The sequence below is a fragment of the Sphaeramia orbicularis genome, chromosome 8, assembly GCF_902148855.1.
Source record: "Sphaeramia orbicularis chromosome 8, fSphaOr1.1, whole genome shotgun sequence".
Lineage (NCBI taxonomy): Eukaryota > Metazoa > Chordata > Actinopteri > Kurtiformes > Apogonidae > Sphaeramia > Sphaeramia orbicularis.
This window is the reverse complement of record NC_043964.1, coordinates 47,280,097-47,294,195: the sequence shown is the minus strand read 5'-3', so window position 1 is coordinate 47,294,195 and position 14,099 is coordinate 47,280,097. Positions and strand designations below refer to the sequence as shown.

The 14,099-nt window shown below is 37.5% G+C and overlaps 2 protein-coding genes across 4 annotated transcripts in view; both read left to right on the top strand.

Annotated features, from left to right (window-relative positions):
* The first annotated feature begins 907 nt into the window (after positions 1–907).
* Positions 908–6,578, top strand: LOC115424514 (dual specificity protein phosphatase 16). Of its 3 annotated transcripts, none has more exons than XM_030141826.1 (5): positions 908–1,040; positions 1,222–1,316; positions 2,366–2,525; positions 2,718–2,841; positions 5,639–6,578. In XM_030141826.1, the coding sequence occupies exons 2-5, from the start codon at positions 1,224–1,226 to the stop codon at positions 6,360–6,362; spliced, it is 1,101 nt and encodes a 366-aa protein (XP_029997686.1). In that variant the 5' UTR covers positions 908–1,040; positions 1,222–1,223; the 3' UTR covers positions 6,363–6,578. The 3 variants fall into 3 exon arrangements, with proteins under 3 accessions (XP_029997686.1, XP_029997687.1, XP_029997688.1); XM_030141827.1 differs by having other exon boundaries at positions 916–1,040; positions 1,219–1,316; XM_030141828.1 differs by having other exon boundaries at positions 918–1,040; positions 1,216–1,316.
* Positions 6,579–10,739: 4,161 nt separating this feature from the next.
* Positions 10,740–14,099, top strand: part of rras (RAS related) — a 21,659-nt gene continuing 18,299 nt past the window's right edge. The window contains exon 1 of the mRNA XM_030141995.1: positions 10,740–11,506. Within this exon, the coding sequence (XP_029997855.1) occupies positions 11,420–11,506 (87 nt within the window). The 5' untranslated portion in view covers positions 10,740–11,419. The remainder of the gene's footprint in view (positions 11,507–14,099) is intronic.

Sequence of the window (14,099 nt, the reverse complement as noted above, 5' to 3'; positions counted from 1 at the left end):
CAATGAAAGAACGTGACGTCACCCGGCATGGCGCAGCCAGAGCCCCACCCTGGTGCCAGGCCCGGGGTTGGGGCTCGAAAGCGAGCGCCTGGTGGCCGGGCCTATGCCCACGGGGCCCGGCCAGGCCCAGCCCGAAGGACCGACATGGGCCCGCCCTCTGGTGGACTCACCACCCACTGAGGGAATCGTAGGGGCCGGGTGCAGTGTGGATTGGGTGGCAGTCGACAGCAGGGGGCTCGACAACCCGATCCGTGGACGCAGAGTCTTGTTTATATTGAACAAAAAATAAATAAACAAATAAATAAATAAATAAATATATATATATATATATATATATATATATATATATATATATATATATATATATATATATATATATAGGCTACTTTAATACTGTTGTTGTTATTTCTTTATCCAATTTTTTAAATATATCCATTAACTTTTATACTTGTTTCAGCTGGTTCTGGAATAAAGGACAAGTTATTTGTGATTTTCAGACATGTCTTTTTCACATTTTAACTTTTTTTTTTCCTTTTCAAATAATCGTTAGATTGAATCTAATATTTACACAATTGATCAATTACTAAAGTATTCCATAGCAGCAACTCTAATTGTGTTTACGCTTGGGTGCACGTGAGGGGTAATGTGATGTGCGAAATGCATGGGAATGTGCAGACTGAGCCTGTGTTGAATAATTTACAGAACTGAGCAAAGTATTGGAGAATCCAGCTGTTGGTGCACAGGAGGCGGTGATGCAGCACTGAGGCTCAATCATGTTGACGTGAGCGCGCACGCGCGTAGGGACAGATACTGCGGAGTTGCGTCTGCGCGTGTGAAATTCCGCGAAGCGCTGATTGGCTGAACATGACATCATCCAGTGGGGATCTATTGTTGGAAAGAGGATGAGCTCATCGTTTCAGAGTCAGTCTGACAACACAGTGAGCGGACGACGTACCAGGTCCCACCTGAGAACACCAGAACCTGCAGACCTTTAGAACCTGCAGCCTCAGACCAATCTGCATCCGTTCCTCAGACACGCAGTGAGTAAAGTCATGTTTACCGTTCCTTTACAGTTGTTTTTCAACTTAAGTGTGTATGTGATGGTCTGCAAGAGAATGAAGTCATGCGCTCTGTCTCATGAAAACCTTAGTGCATGTCATTTTCATTGCCAAAACCAAATGCTTCCATGTGTGAAATGTGGTACGTGTGTTGTTGCTGCAGGTATGGTTTGGTCCCAGGAGAGAGAAGCAGACCGGCCGCCGCTGTCCGTCATTTTGCCGCGACTCTACCTGGGAGCGGAGAGCGACGTGACGCAGGTGAGACCAGGAGCATCTACTCCGACCCACGCGCATGTCCAGACTCTGTCGTAGTACTCACTGACAGGTCTGGGGTTCAGGTATTTAGGATTTAGTTTACAGCTCAATGCAATGATCGGAAAAATGTTGTAAATATGCAAAATCACAAACAAGAGCGAAAACACTCATTCTGCGCATGCTCGGCTGGATTGTCTTCGCACTCAGGAAAAACAGCCACAACTGGCTTTTATTTATTTATTTATTTTTTAATCAAATGCATTATTTGGATACTGTCCAGAGAGCAAATTGTCAATAAACCCAAAGCATTGTTTAGGATTTACATAAGGCACACATCTTATCATCTAGTGTTTAACCCCTAAAGACCCAGTGCTACTTTTGTGGCAGTTTCCAAATGACTTTTTCTCTCTATTTAACATTTCTTTAATGATTTATCACCATTTATTATAGTATTATTCTCTGTATTTTGCATTTTTATTTGTAGTGAAAACCGGGTATTTTACTATGTTTTGATTTACTGATTGTGTAGATGTTCATAAAAGCTCAGATTAAGGCTGGGGGTTATTATATCAGTAACAAAGACAACAGAAGAAAAAGGGACTTTTTCTAATATATCATTAACTGAACATAAAAACAAGTGGGTTGGGTTTTCCTGGTAAATCAATGTTGTAGAGGATGATGGTGTTACTGTGTTCACTACGGAGCCTCTGAACGTCCAAATGAGTCATATCTGAAACTGCATTTTACACCAATTATTTAATTGTATCAATAGCTTTAGTGGCTTAGAAGCTATTAAACATTTTAGATCAGATAGTTTTGTTTTTTTTTTTGCCAGTGGCTGTTTGGGTCTTTGATGGTTAAACAGCAATAGTTGTTTTAAGTTTTGTGATTTTATAAACATTTACTGAGGTAAATTTTTTCCTACTGTCATTTTATGTTATTTTGGGAACATCTGACCAAATTTAAGTGATATTTGTCATTTTGAGTATTTCCTTGATCCTATATTTGAAACATTGCAGCTGTATTCTTTTTTTTTTCCTGTGTGTACTTAGGACCGTCTGGCTGCTCTGGGTATCTCCTATGTACTAAGTGTGAGTCGCTGCAGCCCTCAGCCCTCCTTCCTGCCTTGCTCTAAATACCTCCGTATCCCCATCGATGACTCCCTGTGGGACGACCTGCTGCCATGGATCCCACAGGCTCTGCACTTCATAGGTCAGCAGCACAACCATTATCTCACACTATCTGTAGAGAAACAACCCCCACAATTTGTAGCTGATGGCATCCTCTTCCCAGTGGAATTATTTCCAGTGCAAGTAAACAACAGCTCCATTTCCTTGTAAAGGATCTTGTGAACATTTGCCGTTCTGCTTGTTGACTGTGCTGGTGTGTGTCTGTGTTGTTCAGATGCAGCTATGTCCACTGGAGCCTCGGTGCTGGTTCACTGTGCAGCAGGGATCTCACGCTCCCCAGCTCTGGCTGTCGCCTACATCATGTACAGCCTCGGACTGGACCTGGACCAGGCCTACAGGTACATCCACACTCTGCCTGATCTGAGCATTAGTTCAGTCAATATCTAGACCTGTTGGTATCAACAGTGTGTGTAAAATTCTGTATTTTTAGGGCCTGAGCACTGCTCACTGCAAAAAACCCAATGGATCTGTAATTAAAGAAATGCAAAGCTTATTAGAATGTGGGACATGTTTCAGAGGCTAAACATGCTCACCTAAAATTTTCCAAAAGTCTGCATACACATCCTATATATATATATATATATATATATATATACATAATGCATATTAGAGCGGCAGCTATCAATTATTTTTGTAATTGATGAATCTACCAATTGCTGTCTTAGATTCAATTCAAATAAATGGTCATTTGAACAGGTGAAAACATAGTAAAAATGTGAAACAGACATGTCTGAAAATGACAAACAACTTGTCCTTCATTTCAAAGCAAGCTGAACAACAATCACAAAAAGTATAAAAGTAAAAGGATGTGTAAAAATATCTATATAGAAATGACAACAACAATAATAACAGAATAAAAGTATAGATAAAGAACAAACAAGTCAAATGACATCTTTAGACCATATGTGCACTGCAGTCTTCAGCACAATTGTATCCAACTTACTAACAACTTAACATGGAAGTAACATACAACCTTGTGTTGATCCTGGCATCATGTGCATTACAATAAGCATCTGTGTAAAACACAACAGTGGAACCAATGTTCAGTGGCAGTGAAATTAAAGAAACAAAGCTTCGATTCAGGAGAACTGTGATTGATTACTCTTCTTGAATCGGTTCGAGTTGATTAATCATTTCAGCTCTAGTGTAAAGTTCTGTATTTTTATAAATGCACAGTTGATGACAATGAATGACATATTTGAGGAGCTAAAAATACTCACTTAAAATGTTTTCAAAACTCTAAATTCACATCCAAGGTGTGTGTGTGTGTGTATATATATATATATATATATATATATATATACACACACACATACATACATACTGTATATATTTTTTTTTGTTTATTTAAACATTAAACATTAAACATTGCTCACACAGTGATGTGATGTAGAGTGATGTAGTAATAAAAACAAGAACAACATGAAAGTTCTGTTTAACATCAACCAAAACTTATGACAGTGGACGACAAAACAATGATTATTTCGGATACGTTATATATGTCTCAGTGAGCATTTTAATACATGAACATCCAAACAGTGGTTCATATTTTGTGTAAATTTAAGTTTGGTGTGGTTTGTTTTGCTTTCATGTTGCAGTTGTACATCCTGCAATCATCATCATCATTATCATCTACATTTGCTCTGTCTCCTCCGGTAGATGGGTGGAATCTGGCATTGGCATTGTAATTTTTCTTCTTCCCCTTTTTTTTTTTCCAAAGATAGCCTTGTATAACTTCCTATGATTGGTCTGAAAGTCCAAACTATCTCAAAAAAATTTCCATCCTGTACATGAATTGAATTATGGTTCAGTTTTACCTGGGTTGACACCACCTCTTTAAGATGAACCAGTAATGGGATGTTTATTTCACACAGTTGTCCAGGGGAGGTTTCATACCTGCAGAGATTGTTCTGGAAGTCCAAAAATTAACCTATTAACCCTTAAAGACCCACACATCCACCACCAACCAAAACCATCTACTGATCTAAAATGTTTAATAATTGTTGATCCACTAATCCTATCAATACATGCAAATAGTTGGTGTAAAATACAGTTTGTCATCTTTTCATGGTCATCATATATGACCTATTTGGACGTTCAGAGGCTTTGTAGTGAATATGGAACACCATCATCTTCTACAACATTAATTCACCAGTAAAACCCATGGAGTTTGATAAATGACAGTGGATGGAGACAGCACTTGTTTCTACATTCAGCGATTGATATCTTTGCTGAAAGTCACTTTTTCTTCAGTGTTCTCTGTTTTCATCTAATAACCTTTGAATCTATTCTGAGCTTTTATGAAAATCTACATGATCAGTAAATTAAATATAGGAAAACAGAAATTTCCCTGAAAAATGCAGAGGATAATGTTCTAATACAGGGGTCACCAACCCCTCTTCCAGCCCACCTGATGGTCATTATCAGGCTTCTGCAGAGCTTGATGATAGGCTTATCATTTAAATCAGGTGTGTTGGAAGAGGGATACATCTAAAAAACATTCAGGATAGTAGCTCTCAAGGACCAGGGTTGGTGACCCCTGTTCTAATAAATGGTGCAAAGTCACTTGGGAAAGATTTTTCAGAAAATCTTTTGGAAGTTGTGAGAAAAATAGTTTGGGGTCTTGATCTTTAAGGTTTAAACTTTAGTGTTAGTTAATCAAAAGAGTAAATAAATGTCCTACTGTGGATATTTTTTTTTACAGGGCTCCAACTGTGATGATAACTGATGGATAGGTGATTTCTCTCAGCATAATACAACAAGTCTTTGAGTGGTAATATTTTCTAAATTGTCCCAAAATCTTAATAGATTGCTTCACAATCAAAATTGAGGAATACTTGCGTATCCTTAGGCTCATTGCTTAATTACCAGAGTAATATTTTTGGCTAAATTGTGATATGTGTGTAACTTTACTCTCCCAATACTGCTGACTGATTTTGCATTATTGCTATGACCTGAAAAAAATATGGCTTATCCTATGAAGCTAATGATATGGGCTCAGGTAGAGGCAGAATCTTGTTACTAGCCTTGTCCTGATCGTGACTAAATCCACTGCAGTTCCATGTAGAAACCAGTCCCAGGGTTAGTGAGATTTGTACAAGGCTGTAACCCATTTCATATTTCTCTGTTCAAAAGGTTTGTGAAGGAGCGAAGGCCCTCCATTTCTCCAAATTTCAACTTCTTGGGTCAGCTGCAGCACTTCCAGAGCACTCTGAGCCAGAAGCCCCCCTGTGGTGACCCCCACATGGTCAGTGTTGACAGCGACTCAGCAGACGGCCAACACATCCACAAAGACCAGACACAGCAGCAAAGACATTCATGCTCAGATGGAAGCGAAAATCAGCATCTTTCCTTGTCAGGGAAACTCCGGACTCTTCATTTAACTCTTAATCAAAAGCAGCAGGATGTCCAGCCATTCTGTATGGATCCACCGGTTTCTTCAAGCCTCTCGGAGATGATCAAACCCCAAGTCCCCACGCAACTACAACTCCCAGCAGGCTCTGCTTCTCTATTAGAGAAACGCAAAAGCCTTACACTCTCTTTGACACCCTTGGGCGTTCGCCCTCCAGCAAACAGCCAGCAAGTGAGGTGCAGTTCTCCATCCAAAACTGTCCACAAGAGGGAGGCAGCAGAACAGGCTGAAGTAAAGACACAGAGTAACACTGCCCTCTGCAGGCAGCCGGAGGAAACACACAGAGAGCACAGTTCCACCCGTGGTGGAGGCGTGGAGACGAGGGAGCAGAGTCTACTGTCACCACTCAGCTACACCCTCAACAGACTGCTGGGGTGGGGGGAGAGGGTGCTGCTGGGAGACATGTTTGTCCAACCTGTGAGGATGGGACAGGCTTACAGATGCTGAGGATGGGGGGTGGGGTTTGGATTTGTGCATGTGTGTCAAAAGAACCAAAACGACATGTTATGTGCAAACATACATACAGGAGCGCTGATGTATGTGTTTGTCTTTGTTATGTATTTATTTCATTGTTTGTTTATTTATTGCAGAGATGAATATAAAATACCCCAGTGTGTAAAAACACTTGTGGATCTTTATTTCACATTAAACTTGATCAATTTATCTTGTTCTTGTAAGATGTGGTCATTTCTTTTTTTCAACATTAAAATATGCACATATACATAGGGGTAGAGCTGCAGCTATTGATTATGTTTGTAATTGATTAATCTATTGATTATTTTCTACAATTCAATTAACAATTATTTGAATAAGTGAAGAAATAGTAAAAATGTGAAACAGACATGTCATGAAAATGACAACTTGTCCTTTATTCCACAACCAGGATATATAAAGAATTTGTATATAGAAATAATAACAATATATGTAAATATAAAGTCAAATGACATCTAAAAACAATGTGCACTGCTGTCTTCAACACAATTGGATCCAACTTACTAACGACTTAAGATGGAACTAACAAATGACTGAAAAAATAAAGACAAATAGTTTTATTGTTTGTGTGAAAACTTAAAAGTTTAAAGGAGTAAGTGATGATTCCAATGTAGAAAAGTGAGCACTTACACATTTTCTGCCTTTTTGTCCTCGTCTGTTCTGAGCTAAACTCTATGTTGTTTGTGTTGATCTTGGCGTCATGTGCGTCACAATAAGTGTCCACATGAAACACAACCGTGAAACCAGTGTTTAGTGGTAACAAACTTAAGGAAACAAAGCTTTAAGAAAATTGTAATCAAATATTTTTTTAATCGATTCAAGTTGATTCATCATTTCAGCTGTAGTATACATCAAGGTATAATACAAAAGCAAAACAGTGAAATACTTGTTAAAGCGGTGTAGCTGATAAAATCAAATTAGTCCTAAGGTAAAAGAAAAGAATCCATTGCATGAGTGATACTTACATTGTAATATACTGTACAATGTAATGTTTCATCACACTAGGACATATTTATCTATGCATGTTTTTGCTATAGAGGGTCTACAGTGACATTTTCTTTCCAACTGGGACACTGCTGCCTTCAGAAGAGGAAACTATGAAACTGAATAAAACCTCATATTTTTTTCCTACATTAAACAAACTGTGTTGTGAACAATACATCACATGTAACACTTCGACTTTGTTTGTACTGCAAGTCTAAGCCAACAATGAAGAGTTGTGAGCAACTGGTAGATAAACCATAGTGTCTTTACCTTCCTATTGTTTGTACTTCACATTTGTCTTTACCAGGGTTGGGTGATGAACTACACTTAACATGTTACCACATGTCAACTGGAAACATTACACAATTTTTCAGCCTCTAAGTGATGCAGTTCAATAGGCTCAGTGGTTCAGTGAAGCCTCGGCCATACAATGAAACCAAAGAAGTATCTAAAAGTTGTAATACCACTGATGACCACTGGGGTTAAATTTCTTTGTTAAAATACTTTTTTTTTTTCCCAGAAGTCATGTTTGTTTTATTTGTTTTATTTTTGAATCTCTAATAAGTGATCTGGTCCATCTTTAAATTTTTCCTACACTTATTAGATTAGGTTGAATAGAAGGCACCATTTAATGAACCAGTGTGATTTACTTGGACTTCTGGACTTTCTGTGTGTTTAACACATTGCATTTTTTCATGACATACATCTTGTTTGTTTGTGCTTGTATTTGTAGTTGTGGTGAATAGGTTCCACACTAACAACATCACACAATGGCTTTGTTACACAATACTTCATGAAGATTACTGTTACTGTTTCCATATCAATAAAATGGTGTTTAGGATCAGCTCACCCATTACCCCTCATGCCCTGTTTGTCCCCATAAGATCACTTATGGCTCCAAAAATCTATGAATTACATAATATTCTGTAGATAATGGGTGGACAGAAGAACTGTAGCAATATCTGTGGGTTTGAAGCTAATAGTTTGTGATTTCACAGATGGCATGTCAGAGGCACTAATGCTTCCAAACGCTGTAAAATGTAAACACTGTCCACTACACAAAAAAGTAATTTCACAGTATTGTTAGTGGAACCTACTCACCACAACTACAGTCAAGATAACTTTTATTAAATAAACCAAAACTCTGAATGTCTGACTTGTAAGGTGAGGCCTACAGACTTGTCAATCAAAACCTGAAAGAGCAGACATCAACACTTCTATTTTCTGTTAGATCTGATTAACAGTGGAAAAATCATAGATGGGCAAGATTAGAGGATCCACACAAAGTGGATGAGATCAGAAAGAGTCCTGGAAAAAAAAATATTGACTCAATAGTTTTAGAGACAAGTTCAGTGTAAGCCTATCAGAGCCAGGGGTTTTCGGAGAAATACTTACTATATTACATTCATTTTGGAGCTGAGGTCCTAGGCCCTTAATGCAACTGCAGAGAGTTACAGAATATTGACCGTGCCATCATATACTGTACATGATATGAAGCTGTTTATAACAACCCACCTCAACAGAAAAACACAGCCCAGAGCTACAACAGCTAGATCGGGGTGTCAAACTCATTTTAGTTCAGGGGCAACATTCAGCCTAATATGATATAAAGTGGGCCGGACCAGTAAAGTAATATAAATAATAGGATAAGAACTTTTGAGTGAAAAAAGTTAATTCTGTAATGAAAATGTTCACATCTACGAATTGTAGTTGAAGATAACATGAACAAATATGAATAACCTGAAAATTCTTTAGTAAAATAAGTGCAATATTAACAATATCATGCCTTAGTTCATCATTTATACATGTGAATCACAACTTAAAGATCACAGTGGATCTACAAATGCACAAAACATTAAATAACAATGAGATTATTAAAATTCCACATACTTCTCTTAAGACATTTCAGATATTCACATTTTTTGTAAAAGACTAGTCTTTAAATGTGAGCATTTTTGTGTAATTTTACTTTTTACACTAAAACAAAGACACAAATTTACAGTTTTCATTTTTTGTAGGTTATCATGATAGTGTTTTACTGGTTTTGATCCACTTTAGACTTAAATGACCTAAAATGATTTTAACATCCTTGATTGTTAATATCTTCAGTGTAATTTTTACATTTCACAAATTCATCCCAGGGGCCGGACTGGAACCTTTGGCAGGCCGGATTTGGCCCCCAGGCCGCATGTTTAACACCTGTGAGCTAGATGAACTGAAATTGGTTGTTAGAAAAGCATTAGTTACCTCCACTGAAGCCAACTTAGCACTGCTGTTGGTAGATTTATTAATTTTTCAGACTCCCCTAGCAACTTTTTTTCCCTAAAAGCACCAAGCAACAAATTTAAGTGCTTTTAAAATTTGTTTTGAAACTTTTAGCAACTTTGAAAAGTGACTTAAATGCTAAAACACACACAATTTCCCTCTAAATGACACCAAATTCACATAGAAAAACACACAGTTTTGCCTAGCTACAAGTCAGTGTTTTCCAACAGCCACTTTGTTGGTATATTTAGTGATTTTTCAGACCCCTCTAGAGACTCTATCCAAAAAAAGCAACAAATCTCTAGATTTTTTCTGGTGTTATTAGAGACTTTACTCTGACCTTAACGCACAAATTGTTCTTTGTCTAAAACAAATCACTGCACTGAATATAAATCACTCCCATTGGTATTGACAGTTTTTTCTATTGCCTCTTTTTGGTCGATTTAGATTGTTAATCTACACTGAACATCAAAAATGTTATGGTTAAAATGTTCATGTTTTACCGTGACTTGTTGTCTTCTAAGTGGGCCGTAAGGTTAAAAACCAAACCGAAGAAAATGAAGCTAAAAACTAAACAAATAAATAAATAAATAACCTAACTCCTCCAAAGTGTATCCCCTGGAGTCACTTTACCTGGTTCCCAAGCCCGGATAAAGGAGGAGGGTTCGAATTGGAACATAAAAAAACAAGAATTTAACAGAGTATGGTTCATTTGTATTTCTAAACATATTTAGGGTACTTTAATACTCAGTTTTTGTCTTTCCCACAGTGTTGTTCTTGTCTCCTACATCGTTCACTACAGTTACATGCACATACCCAATTATGCAAATTAGGTGATGACGCCATTTAGCAACTTCTACCAACTATTAGGACGGATAATACATAGTCTACACTACTTTCCTTACTGAGGAGTTGGAAACACTATAAAATTGCTTCTTTTATTTTTTGACATAACCGAACATATACTGAAGTCAGCGTAGAATCACACTTACGAACAATAACATCGTGCATATTAGGATTAGATCTTTCGTGTGATTTGAACCAGTACCAGTCGTTTGCTTTACACTGAGATAAGACTTTGAACTGTGTAACCATGTTTTACATCCTGCGCGAGAGCGGCTAGGTGATGTCACTGCTTCTCTAAATGCCCAAATAAGGAAACTGACACATGAAAGTGAGATTTGTTCGGATCAGTTTTCAACATTTCTGAGGAAAAGCCGAAGTGTGAACGGACTGAGGTCGGTCGACTGTGTTTTGTGTCAGTGTACTGCTCTGTGCTGTGTGTTTGACTAATTCTGAGTCTGCTGCTGCCGTTTCTTGAGGAAAGAAAAAAGAGGAAGCAGTTCCGCCCTCAGACGCAGCCTGGAGGCAGAAAAGAAAAGAGCGGAGACGGGGGAAGAAGAAAACCCGCGACACACACCGACTCCAACCAAAAAGTAAGCGAAAAGGGACCGAAACAATAAAAGAGGCGACAGGAGTGCGGTAGAGGTAGTTTTTCGAGTGGACAGTGAAGTCAACTCCGGCGGGACTCCTCAGGTGTGGCGTTCACAGCCACAATGGTCGCAGTATTTTAAAGTTTCGATGTGAAAATGTGTCGTCTAAGTCTGCGGTTGTACCGATAAAACGTTCTGCTATAGAGGGACTTCTCCAGAACTCCGCTCCGGGACGGGCTTTTAGACTCTTTGGTTGTTTGCTATATCGGCGGGACTTTTTTTCTGCCCCGAACACAGTTGTTCCGGATAAATCCCAGTCCCAAACCAGTTATGAGTGCAGAAGAGGAAAGATTCAAACTGGTGGTGGTGGGAGGAGGAGGAGTGGGGAAGAGCGCCCTGACCATCCAATTCATCCAGGTAGGTTACCTGTCCCCCACTGACCCACTCACTCACCTTAATATAACCCCCCAGGCCTAGATGCATATTCTGTCCTCAGCAACTTTACAATTATAATACATTTCACTCATATTTTCTACGAAAAAAAATTACTTGAGCAATCACACCTTCTTGAGCTATGGATTTGTCAATATTAGGCTATATATAGAAATGAAAAATCCTACACAAATGCACGTCCCCACAATCATGTATAAAAGCATGTTATTGTGACATTTAAGCTGCAAAATACCTATACAGCGTTATCACATATATAATGTAAATGATTCACTAAGACAACATCTCCACTGAAAAGGCTATTGTATTGGGCGCACTGATATACTGGTTTAATATTGGCTGATATTTGCTGATAGGGCTTTAACTAATGACTATTTCAATATTCAACTAGTCACTGATTACTGTACTAACCAGTAGACTAGTCAGATTATGAACTACAAATCAACAACAACAATGGCTCTTATTTGTGTTTTTTTTTTTTTTGCAGCAATAAAATACATTTTCCTTTTGTTTAAGAAGAGTAGTTAATTGGTGCACAACAGTTAAAATGCATAGCAAAGTTTGTTCAAACAATCAATTCAATATTCAAGAAATATTTCAGCAGTAATAAAATATTTTTCCCCTTTAAACCAAATGGCATTTTGTGCATAACATGAAAGTAAGGTAAAGCTTTGATTCAGGAAAATTGTAATCGCATAATTCATTCCAATAACAAATTCCAGTCAATTCATGGATTGATTGTTTCAGCTCTACTATAACCCCCCCCAGGCCTGTACACATAGTTTGTCATCAGTAACCTGACACTTTACAATTTACTCATATTTTCCATGTTTCCTATGTTACTTTCAGTTTCACCTTTTCGAGCTATGGATTTGTCAATATTATGTGTAGAATTGAAAATCCCACAGAAATCCATGTCCTCACAGTCATGTATGAAGGCAAAGGCATGCTATTGTAGCATTTAAACTGCCGAAAACTACACAGTTATCAAATATATGATGTAAGTGATTCACTAAAACAACATACCCAATAAATGTTATTAATGAATATTTTAGGGACGCACTGTTACAATCAGTAAAACATTGATATGGGCCGATGTTTGCATGTATCAGCTGATATGTGCCAATATCAGCCAAAGAGCCACCACTATGGTTGTGTCCCACGGGTCCTTCTTTCAGAGAAAAGTATTATAGTCATAGGTGAGAAACAAATATTCTTTGATCCAGTTTTAGTCATCCCATCATCTTCGCGTATAATTTTGTCACTTTAAAAGATAATTTTACAAGTGAATAAAGTTCCAGTTCATTGTTAAACTGTTGAAGTATCAGACTGAAAATACATAATTCTAAAGACAACATGCCTGAAAGTTAACACACCTGTCTCTGGCCACTGTCTCAGTCTTTAAAGACACCTCTGTAGCTTCAACATGACTAGACTGTACTGATTTTCACCTTTTTTTAAAAAATACTTTTTAACCTCACTTTTGAAGTTTCAGCTACAACATGCCAGGGTAACTGCCATTTGTTGTTGGTGATGGGTATCATGTATGACTAGAGATGCAATTCATTCAGCTGTTGCACACAAACTACATGTTTCTTTACTATCTTTGCCATAAACCACAACTGTCTTGGCTTGTACAATTATATTTTAATTTGACAAGTATCACATGTGTAAAGTGTTACATGGGACACCGGCTCTTTATGTCGGTGTCCACATATAAGATGTCTTTTCACCAGTAACTGTGGTAGATATTTATCTGATGTTTTATCTTCAAGATTTTTTTTTTTTTCTCATAAATATGTATGTTTGAATCTGTTCACTCAAAGATAATGTAGTGAAGGGCAGAAAGACTGAAGAAATGAACTATTTTTATAATCTTGTAGGGTTAATGATGAAATAATGATTGATTTGTTTGGAGAGCAGAAATAACACAAACAAAATGAACAAACAAGAAAGTAACATCAATATCAGCAGGGATCATGTCATTTAAATGAATGTTTTTTAAATATTGGTACCATTCAAGAATTTTGTAATTGGTGCAATCCCTAAATATTTGTAATGAATATAGTCATTGAAACACAGTGACTAAAAGTGATTTTTAAAAGTGTTGTATTCATCTTATTTTACTACACCGTATAGAGGCAATTATTTTCATTCTTATAGACCAGAAATGTTTGTCTTGTTCCTGTTGTGCATTAAGGACACTTTGATAGTGTGCTGACATGGCAACGGATATAGCATGAAAGTATCTGTTTAATAATTTATGCAAAGTATATATTATGATTAGGCTACCACATATCATCCTCCCATGCCACCCTTTTGCCAAAATAATCCAGATCTTTTCTTTTAATTCCATAAGATCTGTAAAGAAAAGCACATGATCAAGTCAATTTGGTTCACTGGACACCTTTTGTGGCAAAAATGTACATGGGTCATTCCATCCCAAATCAACCAGATTTCAGAAAGTGCCCCACATGACCCCCTCATAAAATTCTGAAAAAAATCACACTTGTTCACCTACCAAATAAACAAACACATCCAAAATTTTAATGTCATATCT